At 32.6% G+C, this 20,058-nt stretch overlaps 1 protein-coding gene and 1 pseudogene across 2 annotated transcripts in view; one reads left to right on the top strand and one right to left on the bottom strand.

Moving 5' to 3' along the window:
- TRPC4 (transient receptor potential cation channel subfamily C member 4) overlaps positions 1–20,058 on the top strand; it is a 206,084-nt gene that overhangs the window by 98,232 nt on the left and 87,794 nt on the right. For both annotated transcript variants that reach the window (XM_016123469.2, XM_016123470.2), the window contains exon 3: positions 2,436–2,954. In XM_016123469.2, the coding sequence (XP_015978955.1) occupies positions 2,436–2,954 (519 nt within the window). The remainder of the gene's footprint in view (positions 1–2,435; positions 2,955–20,058) is intronic.
- LOC118609555 lies at positions 17,740–17,858 on the bottom strand (annotated as a pseudogene).

Genomic DNA, 20,058 nt, shown 5'->3' with positions numbered 1-20,058 from the left:
CTTTTAGTGGCTATTCCCCATAGGTACCTGGCCTCTGCCCATGCTGAAGACTTTCCTTAAAATTCTCAAAGGTCCAGTGGCCCCAGACAGGCAGTGGCTTGCCTCAGCATGCCCTGAGCCCTTTGCTGAGTGGCCCCAGTCCCAGTACTAGTGGCAGCCCACTTCATTTCATAGTGTTGCCTTTCACACATGCCTCTAAGATCAACACAAGCAGCTATCAACCTCAAATCACTTTCTGCTCTAGCCAGAGGTGTCCTGAGTGGGACACAGATTGTGGCAGACCTAGTTCGGCACCAGAGACATTCCCAAGAGTTCCCAGAATCAAGGCACCCAATGGCCAGTTTAAGACCACAATGGAGCACCATCTGATTAGTTCCACAAAGGGCACACCAAAAGAATTGACTCAGTAGGCACCGGAGCCCAACTAAGGTAAATTCTGCTCTGTGGGGTCCACTCCCCTTCACAGCAGCTCTTCTACTGTGGTCCTGACCAGTCATTACAGTCAGTCAAGGTTCAACTACAACAAGTAGTCATGTACAATCCACATAATTCACAGTCCTAGAGCATCCACCTCGTGTGACCAGGAAAGACTGTGTCACTGAGCGCCATAAGACACCTACTATATACAGCCACCCTGCCAAGACTGGGAGACATAGCAGATCTACCTAAGACATAGAAAAAAAAACACAGGGAGGCAGCCAAAATGAGAGAACAAAGAAAAATGTTCCAAATGAAAGAACAGGTGAAAACTCCAGCGAAAGAACTAAACAAAATGGAGGTACACAATCTACCAGATGCAGAGGTCAAAATAATGGTTTAAGGATGCTTAATGAATTTAGGAGAAGAATAGATTAACTCAGTGAGGACTTCACAAAGACATAGTAAGCATTAAAAAGGACATAGAAATCAAAAAAAAAAAAAAAAAGAATCAATCAGAAACGAAGAATACAATAAAAGGAATCAACAATAGATTGGTTAGAGCAGAGGATTGAATCAGTGACTTGGAAGACACAGTAGCAAAAAAGATCCAAGCAGAATACCAAAAAGAAAAAAATAATTTTAAAAATGAGGATAGTTCAAGGGACCTCTGGGACATCAAGCATGCCAACATCCACGTCATAGAGGCACTGCTGGGGGAAGAGAGAGAGCAAGAGATTAAACACCTATTTGGAGAAATAATAATGAAAAACTTTCCTAACCTGGCGAAGAAAATAGACATACGTGTCCAGGAAGCATAGAAGGTCCCAAACAAAATGAAACCAAACAGGCTCACAACAAGACATACCATAAGTAATTAAAATGCCAAAGGTTAAAAACATAGAATCCTAAAATCAGCAAGAGAAACATAATTAGTTACCTACAAGGGAGTGCCTATAAGATTGTCAACTGATTTCTCAACAGAAACTTTGCAGGCCAAAAGGGATTGGCTTGAAATAGTCAAAGTGATTAAAAGCAAGGACCTACAACCAAAACGCCTCTACTCAGCAAGCTTCACAGGCAAGAAAAAGCTACACAAATTTATCACCACCATATCAGTCTTATAAGAAAGGTTAAAAGAACTTTTTAAAGAAGAAGGAACCAAACAAAGAACATAAATATGAATGATAAATGGCAATAATGGCATACTATCAATAATCACTTTAAATTTAAATGGATTAAATGTGCCAGTCAAAAGACATAGGGTAACTGAATTGATAAGAAAATAAGAACCTTACATATGCTGTCTACAAGAGATTTCAGATCAGCACACACACACACATACTGAAAGTAAAAGGATGTAAAAATATATTTCATGCAAATAGAAATGAAAAAAAAAAAAACTGGGGTAGCAATATTTATATCAGACAAAATAGACTTTAAAACAAAGTCTATAACAAAGGACAGAGATAGTTCATAATGATACACTTTGTACACTTTATCTATTTGAATTATTGTTAAAGTGCCTCATCTGAAGTATTACTGGAGATAGAAGTAAACAGTTTTTTGAGACTATACTTGAAAATTAAAAAAAAACAATAACAGTAATTTTATATTTGTAAAGGATTTGGCATCAGATTTATATCATTTATGTGAATTTTCTATAACTCAATTGGTTGCATTATACAAACATTCTATAGCTGTTCAAATTGTAAATGATGAAAAATGAATGTTACCGAATGTTTCACTATGAGAAGTTTTACAAAGAAACATAGTGATATTATTTAAATTAAAAAAAAAAAATTCTAAAATGTTGGAATTCGGATTAAAGAAAGAATAAAGTTATTTTTTCTCTAATTTCCTCTTGTCTTTTGGGGAGAAGAAAAAACTATATTTCTCCTGTAAAAGACTGGCAAAATTTATGGACCTCGTTCAACATTCCTTTGGTATGCTCTGAAATTCACAGGCATGAACAAATGGATAAATATTCATCACTTCCATTTTTCTCTTTTTTCTAGGTGCCTCCCATACTCCTTGATAAGCAGTTCTCTGAATTTACTCCGGACATTACACCAATCATTTTGGCAGCTCACACTAATAATTATGAGATAATAAAACTTTTAGTTCAGAAAGGAGTCTCAGTGCCCAGACCGCATGAGGTCCGCTGTAACTGTGTTGAATGCGTCTCCAGTTCAGATGTGGATAGCCTCCGCCACTCACGCTCCAGACTCAACATTTACAAGGCCTTGGCCAGCCCCTCTCTCATTGCACTATCAAGCGAAGATCCTTTTCTCACAGCTTTTCAGTTAAGTTGGGAGCTTCAGGAATTGAGCAAGGTGGAAAATGAATTCAAATCAGAGTATGAGGAGCTGTCACGACAGTGTAAACAATTTGCTAAGGACCTACTGGATCAGACAAGAAGTTCTAGAGAACTAGAAATTATTCTTAATTATCGAGATGACAATAGTCTCATAGAAGAACAAAGTGGAAATGACCTTGCAAGACTAAAATTGGCGATTAAGTATCGTCAGAAAGAGGTGAGTGTTGCCAGACTTTATCCATCAAAATGCTATAGCATTTAATCATAGTGCAGTAAACTGGTACTCCAAAATTAGGTTTAGATTTTAAAGCATTTTCTATTTAACTATAAGTGGATGATATTTATTGTTTGATATTTGTTAGCCATATTAATTATTTTGAAATACTTTGAAAGTGGTAATAAGTGGTTTAATAATTGGTAGTGGTTATGGGATCTCTGTTCAAATGGACACATTTACTTTGGCATAATGAAAAAACTAATACATTTAGAATCTCCAGACAGAGTTCTGGTACTCTCATTTCTGTCTTGTTACTGTAAAGGGTCACTAAGATCTCTGTGAGTTTCAGTTTTCTCCTGTGCTTAATGGACTTAATATTTATAACATTTGATTATATACATATATTTATTTATACATATAAAATAGTTCCCTCACAGATTTGTAGAAAGTGTAAACTGTTTGGATGTGTATGAAGGTTCTTAATGAATTTAAGGTATTACATTAATAAAATACATTAGGAATTATTAATAAAGTTAAAGACTTTAGTCCAAGAGCAGATAAAAATATTAAAACTTCTCTCATGTCTGGCTTAGTCTCTTGATTTATTAGTTCCAAGAAGTTAAGGAAGTTAATAGCAGGAGAGTAATAAATTTCTCATGAAAATTCATGGATTCGAAGTATGAAATAAGAAAATTTAAATCTATTACACATATCACCCAGTAGAGTTGTGTTTTTGTTTCCATCGCTGTTTGATTGGAGTGAGTACTCAAAACACTGTTTACTTTTATCTCCAGGAAATATTGGTTCTCTGTCCATTCTTGAATTATCGTAATTATTAATTCCAGAGCAACAATTGGGGGTGGGGGTGGGGTGGGAACTATATGAGATTAAAAGGAAAAAAAAAGAAAATTAGACTAAATAAAAGAATGTATTCAATTTCTTTTGCACTTGGCCTCGGTTATTTCACATCAGCCCTGTCTGCTTTGTCTATTGTTACTTACTAAGTATTTAAGGTTCAAAATACCTGAATTTGTTTCCTCGCATTTTTCCTATACTTCTTTGGCCAGTTGTCATGGGAGACTGAAACTAGTTGAAACAAGATTTTCTCCTAACAAGGAAGAAAACACCTTCTTTTGTGTTTATTGTCACTGATTCCAAAATCACCCACTCTAGTATGAGCCATGTCAACAATATCAACTTCACTGATTAGAAATTCTAAAGTACAAAATACAAAAATTAAAAGCAATTATATGTATTAGGACTGATAAAATTATGTAGGATATTGATGTGGCCTCAGAATTTAGGCCTTATCTTAAATATCTATTATTCACACAATATTACACTTTTATTTATTTAGTTTTCTTTGGGAATGGGGATGTAAGGGGTTGACACAATGATTACAAAGTCTTCTCTTATGATATTCTCCTGTGAATGGAGAATAAAATAAAATTCCCAAGATGTTCAATACATGAAATGAAACAAAGAACACAGTAGCTAGCAGCTAGACATTCTCTCGTTTCGCTTTTATTGTCTCTGTAGTTAGTGAATCAACTCAGCCCTATGTCATGCCTACTCTGATTTTGGTCTTGATATCATAACTGATTTAACTTTGCCTTTTGGCCATAATGACTTGTGAAAACATTGAAACAAAATATTCATAAATTCTTTTAACATACCCTCATAACCAAATGCTCCAGATAATATTTAATCAACTGAAGCTGCCAAACTCTTGTCTCAGGATTGCTCAAGGCAAAAAAAAAAATCATATAAATTTATTGCATATTAATATGTTTATATTTTTACTAAAAAAATTATTTTTATACATTTTATTTATTCATTCATTTCTTTATTCATTGAGTCTTTGAATGTATATTTTATAGGACACACTCCAGGCAACCTGCAGGACATTTAAGATTTTGTGGCTTTGACCTTGTAGAGCTTACAGTCTGTTACTGGGAGATGATAAAATGTTAACAACCTGTGAGGTCAGTATGATCCCATTTTAAAGGAGACAAAGCAGAAACTCAAAGGATTGTTTTCCTAATATTACATACCTGATTAGTAGAAATGACTATTTTTAGTGATTCAAAAACAAAACAGAGAGCACTATATTTATTTAGGCACTAAATTAAAATATATATTGCAAATATTTTTAGGCACTAAAGTTAAAAAATGTATACGTGTATACATAAGTTATTTGTGAAGATGGTGCAAATCCAAAGTTTAGTATGCTTCATGGCCTGTTTGCCCATGGAAGAGTAGCTATCTATTATTATTAGTTATTACTATTGTCAAAAAACATAATTTAACCAAGAAAATGTGAATATTGAGTTGGCTTTATTAAGTGACTCATGATTGATTTGAAATGAAAAATTTCTTATAAAATATAACGTAGAAAATCTTAAGTTTAAATTAGTTATAAAACAGTTTTTATTTGATATTGATTTAAATAAATACAAATGAAAAGATTAGGTTATTTTTTTCAAAGAAGCATAGTCTTTTATTCACCAAAATTTGTATATTCACAAGATAAGCAATTCTTTCCCATGTAGCTTTTGTCACAGAAACAAAAGCTGCACAAAACATTAGAATAATGGTATCTTTGAAAACTTTTACTATGTATTGGACTATGTATTGGAAAATGTTCAAGCCTTTTGAAAATTAAACTATTATTAATCTAAACAATGCAGAACTATTTGTATAGTCTCATAAGAAGAATGTATGTAAATTTTAATTAATTTAACCAAACATTTATCAACTTGGAAACAGTAGGGGAAATGTTGCTAATATTTAGAGAATAATTTAATTACAAGTAAAATGCAGTGAACTTTTTAACCAATGATATTAAATAAATTTAAGGACTTGCTATAAACCAAATCACCTAGTTGAGTAGTGATCTTTATTTTTGCTCTAATAGTTCATGAACTCTTTCACCAAGTTTTCATGCAAAATATGTTGCCATTGTTATGGTTTGAACTGCTTTTGTAAAATTAGTAGAAAAGTCTCTATAAGTAAATAATTTAGAGATATTTGGGAAGAAGTGGTGAGAGGTTATTGGCAACAATATTTAACATACAAAATAATGTCCTTTGTGGTAATAATAGCTTTAGGTTTTGCTGAAAAATTTGAACATTTTTTTCCCTTCAAGCAGTGGGAAATATTCAATCAGGGATGTAACAATAATAAATCTGTAAAACTATTAACTCTGATAGCATTAATAAGTGATTTTATTTTTAGCATGTTATTTCCTCCATGTTATGTAGGTCTCACTTTCATTATCTGTATTATAAAGTTATAGGAGACCTTATCTCCAAAATTCTTTTATTTTAATATTATATTGAAGGCAATTTTAATACAGTAATCAGGTAGAATGCTTTAATGGGATGAATTGTGTTTCCTCCAAAATTCATACACTGAATGAAGCACTAACCTCCAGCATGACTATATTTGGACATAAGGCCTTTAAAGAGGTAACTGATTTAAAACTAGAGAATTAAAAGTGGACCCTGATCTAATTACAATGTTGTTCCTATAAGAAGAAGAAAGATATACCAGAACACACACACACACACACACACACACACACACACACACGAAAGACCAGGTGAGAACATAGTGAGAAGGCAGCCTCCTGTAAGCCAAAGAGAATGGCCACACAAGAAAATAAATATACCCAAATCTTAATCTTGGACTTATAGCCTCCAAAACTGAGAGAAAATAATTTTCAGTTATTTAAGCCTCCAGGTTTGTGTTAATTTTTTATGGCAGCTCTAACAAACATGCAAATGTATTAATAGTTTTTTCTTAAATTCCATAGTAATATATGTATGTTCATTATAGTTTATGTGTTGGTCACAACTCATTCTTATATAATTCCAGTTGCTACCTTATGAAATTAATATTATTATTTATTTTAAATAAAACTGAAAGTGAAAATATGCTAAACATAAGGAAAAACATTTGAAGAAATTAATTTCTTGAAAAAAATCAATTAACCTCTAAGAAAAATAGTCTTATACTAAAGATGGAAGATCCCAAAAACCAATTTAAGTTGAAAGTCAAATAAGTAAAGCAAAGAATAAAGACAAACTCGAGACTTTGGATGTAAGGCGAATTTTAATTGTATTTTTAAAGCAACATTTTTTCTCAAGAAAATATTATCAAATTAAATATCAAATTAAATTTTAAAATATATAAAATAATTATACACTGCAACCAAGGGGATTTATTCCAGGTATGCAAGGATGATTCAACATTCTAAACCAATTGATGTAATCCACTACATCGACTAAAAAAGAAAAATCACATGATTATATCAATGGATGCAGAAAAAGCACTTGACAAAATCCAACACCCATTCATGATAAAAATTATCAATAAATTAGGAATAGAGGGGAGCTTCCTTGAGTTAATAAAGAATATCTACAAGTAAACCTGCAACTAACATCATAAAGATGAGAAACATGAAGCTTTCTCACTAAGGTCAAGTACAAGGGGAGAGTATCCCTTCTTACCACTTTTTTCAACTTTATGCTGGAAATTATAGCTAATGCAGTAAGACAAGAATAAGAAATGAAATGTGTACCAATTGGGAAAGAATAAATAAAATTATGTTTGCAGTTGAAGTGATTGTTTATGTAGAAAATCTGAAAAAAAAACATTTAAAAAGCTTCTGATACTAATAAGTGATTTTAGCAAGGATGTAGGATTCAAGGTTAATATATAAAATCAATTTATTTCCTATATATTAACAATGAACAGGGAGAATTTCAATTTAAAAGCACAATACCATTTATATTACTACTCCCACAAATGAAATACTTAGCTATAAATTTAACAAAATACGTACAAGATCTATTTTAGGAAAACTACAAAACTGTGATAAGTAAAATCAAAAAAGTGCTAAACAGAGATGCTCATGGATTGGAAGATTTAACACCATCAAGGTATCAGTTCTTCCTAACTTGATCTACAAATTCAGTGCAATCCCAATCAAAACCCTAGAGATTATTTTGTATATAATGTAAAACTAGTTAAGTTTATAAGGATAGGCAAAAGACCCAGAATGGCAAACATGATATGAAGGAGAACAAAATTGGAGGCTGGTATTATTTAATGTGAGGACTTATTGTACAACTACAGTAAACAAGACATCGAAGTGTTGATAAACAAATAGGTCAACGAAACCGAATAGAGAACCCAGAAATAGACCCCCATAAATATAGTCAACTGAACTTTGACAAAGAAGCTAAAGCAAGTCAGTGGAACAAAGATAGTCTTTTCAACAAATGCTGCTGGAGCAACAGGGCCCACATTCCAAAAAAAAAGAAAAAAAGAAAAAAAAAAAGAAAGGAAGAAAAAGAAAAAGAAAAGAAAAAATCTGGACCAAAACTTATATCTTTCATAAGAGTTAACTTGATATAGATCATAGACCTAAATGTAAAACTGTAAAACTCCTAAAATATAACATAGTAGAAAAGTTAGATGACCTTGGGTATAGCAACAACTTTTTAGAGACAACAAAAGCATAATCCATGATAGGAAAGATCAATAAATGGAACTTTATTAAAATTAATCTACTCCGTGAAAAAAAAATGCCAAAAGAATAAGAAGACAAGCCACTGACTAGGAGAAAACATTTGCAAAAGACACATCTGGTAAAGAATTGTTATCCAAAATGTACAAAGAACTCTTAAAACTCAACAGTAAGAAAACAAACAACCAAAGACCTTAACTAACACTTCACTGAAAGATATACAGATGGCAAATAAGCATATGAAAAGATGCTCCACATCATATGTCATCAGAAGAATGTAAATTAAAACACACTTATTAAAATGGCTAAAATCCAGAACAAGGGCAACACGCATTGCTAGTGAAGATGTGGAGCCACAGGAACTCTCATTCATTGCTAGTGGGAATGCAAAATGGTACAGCCACTTTGGAAGATGGTTTGGTGGTTCCTGACAAAAGTAAGCATAGTCTTACAATACAATCCAACAATTGTGTTTCTTGCTATTTACTCAAAGGATTTAAAAACTTGCCTATAAAAATCCTACACAAGAATGCATATAACAGCTTTACTCATAATTACCAAAACTTAGAAGCTACCATATGTCCTTCTGTAGGTGAATGATAAATAAACTGCAGTACATCCAGACAAAAGAATATTAATCAGAACTAAAATGAAATAAGCTATCAAAGCATGAAAAAAAGAGAGAAAACTTAATATTACTAAGTGAAAGAAACCAACATGAAAAGGTTGCCTTTGACATTCTGTCAAAGGCAAAACTTGGAAAATAAAAAGATCAGTGGCTGCCAGGGTTTAGGGGTGGGAGTAAGAATATGAAAGCAAAGCATAGAGGACTTTTAAAGCGGTACAAATTCTCGTGTGATACTTATACATTTGTATAAACCCAAAGAATGCACAAAACCAAGAGTGAATGCTAATTAGGCTGTCAACTTTAGGTGTCATGATTTATGACTTTAATTTCATCAGTTGTAACAAACGTACCACTCCAGTGGGCAATATTGATAATGAGGGAAGCTCTGCATGTGTGGGGCAGGAAGTATATGGGAACTCTCTGTACTTTCCTTTCAATTTGCTGTGAACCTAAAATTGCTCTAAAAATTAAAGTATTTTTAATCAAGCTTTTTTTTTTAAAGAAAATGCCTTACCAAATAATGCTGGAGACTACATCTCGATTGTCAGTGAGAAATAGAATTCTTACTTTATTCTCCTTAACATCTCCTTCCCAAAATCTTGAATCCTTGTCTCAAGGGAGATTAGTAAACAATGTCCTTAAAATAAATGCATTTAGCATGTATCTAAATGCATTCATAATAAGTTTAGTATATAATAATAGGTAGCCTTGGTTTTATTCTATTTGGCTCCCATATTCACTTATCTTTTTCTCAACTAAAGACATCTGTAGGTGAAAACCTGAGAGAGTCCTTTCTACAGAGAGATGTATGTAATTCTAATATTAACTATGATTAAATAAGAATGTTTTTTAATTACTGAATTTTTTTAAATGTTAAGAAGTATGGAGTGGGGAAGGTTCAAACTTATGTTATTGAATTTTACCTTTTTGCTTATTGTAAGTAATAAAAAAAGGAGAAAAAATGAATTAATGCTCCCTTTCTAGCATCTGCTTTATACCAGTTTCTTCCAAAAGTTCCAGTAGATTTTCAAAGTTTATATGTATACTTGAATATTTTATGAAACAGGTTAGTATTCTTCACTATTTATTGTTCACTATTTTTTGCACAAATTCTTTATGACAATAGAAATAAATTTTATATTTTATGAATGAATGATATATAGATACAGTCATTAGCCTTCCTTATGTATCCCTCTACTTCTGTCTTAACTTTAAATGTGACTAGGTGCATAAAGTCTACTGTTTATTTCGAATTTTCTTCAAAAACACTTGTTCACATATTTTAACTTAAATAATTATTTTAGGGAAAATCTATGTATATCTGACTTTGACTGCAGTAAATGTAAAAGGAGAAGACTCTGAAGAAACAGGGCAGAATTAGGATTAAGAGAAAAGCAGGGACTCTTTACTTGTGTGCTTCTATGGCCAGAACGAGCTGTAAATTGAATCACAAGGGAAAAAATGTATTTCTAGAGTCCTTAACCTCACTATTTCCTTCTTTCTTCAGTGACTTCTAGTTGTAAGATAAGTCCCTTTATGGTAGGTTGCTCTTGTTAAACTCTCCTCCAGATGTCATTCACTCATTTATTCATTTAAACACTTACCAATTTAACCTTCCAAGGATTCATTTAACAAGAAGTTATTGAATGCTTTCTATATTTCAAACATTTTTGAATTAATTTTATTTGAAAATGTAAAGTTTCATGTGTAATTTTGAGCCTTGTCAGAAAGTTTGAAAAGGACCTCTTGCAACATCTGGGCCACTAGTCTATGCTCAGAATGATGGTACTAATAACTTAACGAGTTCTACTCGAGAATTCTAATTATAGGTTAGGAAGACTAAAACGATCAAACAAACAAACCTACTTACATAGTACTGAGTACGTGCCGAGAAATGTTTTAAACCTTTTATAAATTCTTATGTTTTTAATCCTTACAACAGCCGTAAGTTCTACTTTTATTATCATATTATTTGAGAGGTGTGGAAGCCGAGTCTCAAAAAAGCAAAGTACGACCTTGCCCAATATCAAAGAGCTAACAAGTGACAGAAGATTCCATATCCTCGGGATCCCCAGTGCATACTCCAACCACTATGCACACTGCCCTACAATGATTATCAGCATATTGGGCTATTTCGTGACACTCCCAGAAATGTGTAGCTTAATAACTCTTTGTTTCTTTATTATTTTGATTTTAGTATTACATGTATTATTGTTAAGTACAAAGAGATTGGAAACCCAAAGAATACATTAACATAGGAAAAATGTCGTTTCACAAAATAAGACCTATGAATATTTCCTAATTGTAAGGTGAATATTCACTAATACAGCCTGAAAGAATTGGTAGTCCCCCTTTATCTGTAGTTTCTCCTTCCAAGGTTCAGTTACCTATAGCCAACCGTGGTCTGAAAATATATAATAGAACATTCCAGAAATAAACAATTCATAAATTTTAAATTGTGTGTCATTCTGAATTGCATGATCAAATACTACACTATCTCCCCCAAGATGTGAATCATCCCTTTGTCCAGCATGTCCATGCTGCAGTTAGTCACTTAGTTGCTGTCTCAATAACGATATTATCAATCAAAATTAAGTTTAGATTACAATAAAAAATAAAAAGCATTTATTTGAGCAGAGAGAGTTGCAATCCAGGAGACACAGATTCAGGTAGCATCCTAAACTGCACTCCAAGGAAGACAAAATAAGACAGAATTTATAAAGGTAAAAACCAGAAGCTGGAACAAAGGGAACTTTTCTTATTGGCTACTTAACATAATGTGATGGCTAATTCAAAAAGGATTGATCAAGTCCAGGTGATGAAACTCTGGGGTAAGTATCAACAAGGGAAGCATGGAGTGCAGGAGACAAGGTTTACAATGGACTACTACAACAAGCACTAAAGTTTAAAAGTCCAAACCTGGCCAGGGCGGGAACATGCCTAAGTCTGACTCTCTTAAAGACCTCCTGACTCCATTTTAGCATACCTTTCTATTAGTGACTCCATATTTGGATATTTTGGTTCACAAGATCACCTGCTGTAGTATCACAATGCTTGTGTTCAGGTCATCATTTTTTACTCAATAATGGCTCAAAAGCAGAAGAGTAGTTATGCTGGTGATTCTGACATGCCAAAGAGAAGCTGTAAAGTGCTTCCGTTAAGTGAAAAAGTACTGTGTTTTGAGAGATGGAGAGAGAAACCAAATTTGTATAACACTTATTACAGTATATTATCATACTTGTATTTTATTATCAGTTATTGTTGTTAATCTCTTATGCCTAATTTATAAAATAAATTTTATCGTAGGTATATATGTATAGAAAAAACAGTATATATAGAACTTGGTACTATCCACAGTTCCAGGCATTCACTGGGGGTCCTGGAATATATATCCTAGCAATAATAGGGTCTGCAGTATACATAAATTGCCTTTGTACATCCAAAATTAAATGGAGAAAGTTTATTTGCCTTTAGTTTTATTAATTATTGCAGTATGGCTATTATGTATTTTTTTTCCTAATCTACATGAAAAATAAAAACCTCAATAAAACCCCTTGAAGCCGCATGATCATTGATTGCCACCACTCTTTCTATACTATTTCTGTTCAGTTATAGAATAGTATAGTGTAGTTTTTATATTTGTTTAAAAAGTATTTCAATGGCTGAGGTAAATTTATAACTGTTTTAAGTTGTGGAGACCTACACATAAACTTAACAAGATATGTCATGCTGATATTGTTATGAAATGGAAGTCTTGTTCCATTTCTGTGCTTTAGGTAACAACTGATCTTTGATATTAAAATGAAATTTCTTTAAGAATAAATTGTGTTGGCAATAAAACCAATGATTAATGTAGTATTACATGCAGTATATAAAATTTTCTAAAACAGATTTAGCATATAACCATATAATTGCCTCTATTCCTAGGACATTATGATGATTAATTATGTCTCCACTTGAATCTCCTCTGTCTGAAATACATTTCTCTAATCTTTACCTCATTTATTCATGCTTGTTAAGATGATACTAATTCTCTGTACAAAAGAAAAAAAACTAAAAAATGTAAAATACCTTTAAATTCTACTTTATTTTTTAAAATTTTACTTTCTTTCTCACTTTGTCTTCTTCTTTTCCAAAATTAAACTTTATGTTTGTAACCAGAAAGTATTCTATTTCCCTGTTGTTATTTTTTTTAATTTGATCTCACATATTTAAGAGTCAATTTAGGTTTTTCCGATTTCAGGAAATGATTCCTGCTCCTCCTTCCCTAGAGCTTAACATGATGATAGAGTAGCACTTGAATATATATAAATAATTTAGAATTACAAATGAAATGTCTAAATACATGCTTAATGTATAAAATTCAAATGTTTTAAATGCACAGAGCAGTAAAAGCTATAGTCTTACCACCTTTTTAAATATTTTATTATTTTATTTTTATTTTTTAATTAGAGTTGACATTCAATATTATTTTTTATTAGTTTTAGGTGTACAGCATAGTAATTAGATATTTATATAATTTATGAACTGATCCCTTCAATTAGTCTATTACTCACCCAGCACTCTGAATAGTTATACAATATTATTGACTATATTGCCTATGCTGTATTTTACACCTTCAGGATTATTTTATAATTACCAATTTGTACTTCATTATTTCTTCACCTTTTTCATCCAGCCTCCCAATTCATCTGCCTCATCTGGCAACCATCAGTTTGTTCTCTGTATCTATGAATCGGTTTTTGTTTTGTTTATTTTGTTTTTTAGATTCCACACAGAAGTGAAATCAAATGGTATTTATTTCTCTCTTTGACTTATTTCACTTAGTATAATATCCTCTAGGTCCATACATGTTGTCAGAAATGAAAGCATTTTGTTCTTTTTTATGGCCAAATAATAATCCATTTTACATATAGCCCATTTATCTTTATCCAATCATCTATCGCAGGGCACTTATGTTGCTTCCATATCTTGGCTATTGTAAGTAATGTTGCAATGAACATAGAGGTGCATATATCTTTTTGAATTAGTGTTTTAGAGTTCTTCGAATAAATATCCAAAAGTGGATATGCTGGGTAGTTCCATTTTTAAGTTTTTGAGGAGCATCCATACTGTTTTCTATAGTGGTTGCACCAATGTGCATCCCACCAACAGTGCACCAGGGATCCATTCTCTCCACATCCTCGCCAACACTTGTTGTTTGTTGGTTTATCAATAATGGCCATTCTGGCAGTTGTGAGGTGATATCTCATTGTGGTTTAACTTACATTTCTCTGATGATTAGTGATCTTGAACATATTTTCATATATCTATTGGCCATCTATATTTCCTCTTTGGAGAAATTTCTATTCATGTCCTCTGCCCATTTTAAATTGGATTGTCTGTTTTTTGTGGTGTTGAGTTGTATAAATTTTTGATATTACCCTCTAATCAGATGTATCATAGAAAAACATCTCCCATTTGGTAGGTTGTTTTTTCATTTTGTTGGTAGTTCCCTTTGCTTTGCAAAAACTTTTCAGCTTGATGTTGTCCAATTTATTTAATTTTTCTTTTGTTCCCCCCCCCCGAGGATATATATCCAAACAACTGATACTAAGAGTGATGTCAAAGAATTTACTGCCAATATTTTCTTCTAGGACATTTATTGTTCTAAGTCTTATATTTAAGTCTTTACTCTATTTGGAGTTTATTCTTGTATATGGTGTAAGAAGGTGATCTGGTTTTATCTTTTTGTATGTATCTGTTCAGTTTACCCAATAACATTTATTAAATAGACTATTTTTAACCCATTCTATATTTTTGCCTATTTTGTCATAAATTAATTGACCACATAGGCATAGGTTTATTTCTAGTCTCTCTATTCTGTTCCATTGATCTATGTGGCCATTTTTATGCCAGCACTGTGCTGTTTGATTACTGTAGCTTTGTAGTATAGTTCAATACTAGGTAGTATGATACTTCAAACTTTGTTTCTTTCTCAAGATTGCTGTAGCTATTCAGGGTGTTTTATGGTTCCATATAAATTTTAGGATTATTTATTCTTGTTTTGTGAAAATTATTGTTGGTATTTTGATAGAGATTTCATTGAATCTATAGAGTGCTTTGGGTAATATATACATTTTAAGAATATTAATTCTTTCTATGCATGAGCATGGTATAAGTGTCCATTTATTTGTATCTTCTTCAATTTTTTTCTTCATCATCTTATAATTTTTTTGTGTACAGGTCTTTTACCTCCTTGGTTAAATTTATTTATATGTTTTCTTTTATACAATTGTAAATAGAATTTTTTTAAATTTCTTTTTTAATAGTTTGTTATTGCCATATAATATACACCTGATTTCTAAATATTAATTTTGTATCCTTTTACTTTACTGAATTAATTTTTTAGTTCTAATAGTTTTTTGGTAAAATCTTTAGGGTTCTCTATATATAATGGCATGTCATCTGCAAATAACGACAGTTTTACTGCTTCCTTTCCAATTTAGAAGCCATTTGATTCTTTGTTTATTTTTGTCTGATTTCTGTTGTTAGAAATTCTAATGCTATGCTGAACAAAAGTGGTGAAAGTTGGCATTATTGTCTGGGTCCTGATCTTAAGGAAACACTTTTCGCTTTTCCCCACTGAGTATAATGTTAGCTGAAGTTTTGTCATATATGGCCTTTATAATACTGAGAAATATTTTCTCTATTTCCACTTTGCTGAGAGTTTTTATTATGAATGAAAGGTGGATTTCATTAATGGTTTTTCCTGCATCTATTGATATGATCATATGATTTTTATCCTTCATTTTGATTATGTGATGTATCACATTATTTGATATGCAGATATTGAACCAACTGTGCATCAGAGGAATAAAACCCATTTGATGGTACATGACTTTTTTAATGTATTGCTGACTTTGGTTTGTCAATATTTTGTTGAGGATTTTTTGCATCTATGTTCATCAGAGATGTGTGTGTGTGTGTGTGTGTGTGTGTGTGTGTGTGTGTGTGTGTAATGTCTTTGGTTTTGGAATCAGAGTAGTGCTGGCCTCATAACATGAAATTGCAAACCATTCATTTTTTCTAATATTTTTTGATAGCTTGTGAAGACTATGTGTTGATTTTTCTTTAAATGTTAGGGGTTTGATTCAACTGTGAAGAGATCTGGTTCAGGACTTTTGTTGAGAGATTTTTGATTACTGATTCGATTTCATTAGTAGTAATCAATCTGTTCAGAAAAGCTGTTTCTTCTTGATTCAGTATTGGGAGACTGTATGTTTCCAGATATTTATCTATTTCTTTCAGATTATCTAATTTGTTGCCATATTAGTATGTTCATAATATTTTATATAATCCTTTGTATTTCTGTGGTGTCATTTGTCACTTCTCTTTTACTTCTAATTTTATTTGTATGCATCCTCTCTGTTTCTTGATAAGTCTAGTTAAATGTTTATTAATTTTCTTTATTTTTTAAAAGAACCAGCTCTTAATTTCATTGATCTTTTGTATTTTTTTTTAAGACTCTTCTTTATTTTTCTTCTGATCTTTATTATTTCTTTCCTTCTACTCGGTTTGGATTTTAATTGTAAGATAATTGTAAGGTATAAAGTTAGATTGTTTATTAGAGATTTTTTGTTTGTTTGTTTCTTGAGGTAGGCCTGTATTGCTATGACTTTCCCTCTGAGGACTGCTTTTTCTGTGTCCCATCAATTTCAGGTCATTGTGTTTTCATTTTCATTTGTCTGAAGGTATCTTTTAATTTCTTTGTTGATCTTGTTAACTCATTAATTGTTTAGTAGCATGTTATTTAGCCTCCTTGTGTTTGTATGTTTTTCAGTTTTATTCTTGTAACTTATTTATAATCTTATACCATTATGGTCAGAGAAGATGATTGATATGATTTAATATTCTTAAATTTACGAAGACTTGTTTTGTGGCTAACATGGTCTCTCCTGTAAAATATTTTGTGTGTACTTGCGAAGAATATATATCCTGATGTTTTGGGGTGAAATGCTTTAAAGGTATTCCTTATATCCATCTGGCTTAATGCATTTTTTAAGGCCATTGTTTCCTTGTTGATATTCCTTTTGGATGTTGAGAGCTGTGAAACTCCGTACTATGACTGTATTACTATTGATCTCTCTCTTTATGTCACTTAATATTTGCTTTATATACTTAGATGTTCCTATATTGGGTACATAAATCTTTAAAGGGTTATATCTTCTTGTTATATTAATCTCTTTATCATTACAAAATGTCCTTTTTTGTCTCTCATTATAGCCTTTGTTTTAAAGTCTATTTTGTCTGGTACAAGTATTGCTACCCGGGCTTTTTATTTGTTTGTTTCCATTTACTTGTAATATCTTTCTATCTCCTTACTTTCAGTCTCTTTGTGTCTTTTGATCCTGTTTTCTTAGCTATTCAGCTCTCCTGTGTGTTTTAATTGAAGCATTTAATTCATTTACACTTAAAATCATTATTGATAGGTATGTAGTTATTGGCATTTTACTGTTTATTATTTTCTTCTTGTTATTTATTTATTTATTTATTTATTTATTTATTTATTTATTTGCCCTTGGTTGACCTCACAGATTGCAAGGACCTTGTCAGCTTACAATACTTTTTTTTTTTTTTAATGCCTATAGCACCTGGTATTCCCAGGTGGTCTCCCATCCAAGTACTATCCAGGCCCGACCCTGCTCAGCTTTCAAGATCAGACTGGATCAGGCTTGTTCAGGGTGGTATAGCCATAAACATTTTTCTTCTTAAAGAAGTCTCTTTCTCATTTCTTCAAATACTAGTTTGGTAGTGATGAATGCTTTTCATTTTTTCTTGTCTCAGAATCTTCCAATCTCTCCTTTACCTATTGATTAGAGTAGTTATGGTTAGAGCACCTTGCTTTTCATCTTTTTGAATATTTTGTGCCAATCCCTTCTGGCCTGCAAATTTTCTGTTAAGAAATCAGCTGAGACTTATGGGAGGTCCTTTGGAGGTAAGTAGCTGCCTTTCTCTTGACGATTTTTAAATTTCTTTTTTTTTTTTTTATGTCTTGGCCATTGTGAATAATGCTACAGTGAACATCAGGATGCATATATATTTATGGATAATTATTTTAAAATTTTTTGAGTAGATACCAAGAAGAGGGATTGCTGGGTCATATGATAATTCTGTTCTAAACAACTGAAGTGTTTTTTAATAGATAATTTGATAAAGATGTGGTACATATATACAATAAAATATTACTCAGCCTTAAAAAGAGAAGAAATATTGCCATTTATGACAACATGGATTGATCTTGAGATTAACATGCTAAGCAAAATGAGTCAGACAGAAAAAGTTGAAAACCATATGATTTCACTCATATGTGGAATATAAAACTGAAAGTAACAAAGGAACCAAGCTAACAAAAACTCATAGACACGGACAACAGTTTAGTGGCTACCAGAGAAAAGTGGGGTAGGGGGAGGTAGGTAAGGGTAAAGGGGGTCGATATATATATGGTGATGAAAGATTTGACTTTGGGTAGTGAACACACAATGCAATATACAAATGATGTATTATTGAATTGTACACTTTAAACTATAAACTAAACTAACCAATATCACCTTAATAAAGTTAGTTAAGAAAAAAGATTCTCTTTGTCTTTAACCTTCAGCATTTGAAATAAGATGTGTCTTGGTATGGACCTCTTTTGGTTCATCTTGTTCAGGACTCTGCATTTCCTGGAAGATTCAATGGTCTCATGGTCATGTCTATTTTCTTTACCAAGTTTTCAGTCATTATTTCTTGAAATAAGTTCTATATTCCTTACTCTCTCTTTCCTCTTTGGGGTACCCCTATGATGCAAATGTTGGTATTGTTTGATATTGTCCCAGAAGTCCCTTAAACTATCCTCATATTTTTTTCTTTTTGCTGTATTGATTGGGTGTTTCCTGCCACCTTGTCTTTCAAATCTCCAATTTGATCCTCTGCCTCACCTAATCTGCTATTGATTCCTACTAATATATTCTGAATTACTGTGTATTTCACTTCTTACTGGTTCTTATTTATGGTTTCTATGTCTTTTTTTATGCTATTTTTTTTGTTGAAGTTCTTACTAAGTTACTTGAGCATTCTTATAATCAGTTGTTTGAATTCTGTATCTGGTTGATTGAGTGCCTCTATTTTGTTTACTTCTTTTTCTCAGGTTTTCTCCTGTTCTTTCATTTGGGACATATTTTTTTTGTTTCCTCATTTAGGTTGCCTCTCTGTTTTTGTTTTTATTATTATTTAGATCTGCTACATCTCCCAGTCTTGGCATGTTGGCCTTATTTAGTGGTGCCCTGTGGGGCCCAGTAGTATGGTCTCATGGTCATGTGAACTGGCTACTCCAAGAGTGTCCCTCGTGTGTGTTGCATGTCCTCTCATTATAATTGAGCTTCGATTGCTGTTGGCATGTCAGTGGGAGAGATTGACCCTCAGAGTGGCTGACTGTGAAGATTGGCCATGCCCACACTATACAATCTGCTTTTGGGAACTGATCCCATGGAGGAAGATTCACCTCAATAGGCTCTGGTGCCTGCCAAGACCACTCTGTGGGAGTGCTGTTCATGAGGCTAATTGGGCTGTATTCTGTTGTGGTCTGAAGCTGGTTTGGGGCATGTTGGTTCTGGGGCATCTTGGAAGAATCTCTCATGCAAGCCTAGGTCAACTGCTGCCTGTGATCAGCTTGGGGGTACCTGGAAGGAACTATAAAGCAATCTGCAGGTGGTCACTGTCTCTGCTGACCCTACAGGCACATGGGAGAGGCCATATTGTGAACTGAGGTAAAGTTCCTCCACTACCAGGCCTGGGGAAGCTCAGTAAAAGGTCGAGGATACCTTGAAGTCTACTGCTACCTGTTAGCTGCCCATCAGGCTCAGCCATTGAATGAGCCTTGGGCAGTACACCAGTTGGGTAAGGAAGGGTCTCAGGGA

Source organism: Rousettus aegyptiacus, unplaced genomic scaffold, assembly GCF_014176215.1.
Source record: "Rousettus aegyptiacus isolate mRouAeg1 unplaced genomic scaffold, mRouAeg1.p scaffold_m13_p_11, whole genome shotgun sequence".
Taxonomy (NCBI): Eukaryota; Metazoa; Chordata; class Mammalia; order Chiroptera; family Pteropodidae; genus Rousettus; species Rousettus aegyptiacus.
Note: the sequence above shows the minus strand (reverse complement) of the source record. Positions and strands in the feature narration are given on the sequence as shown.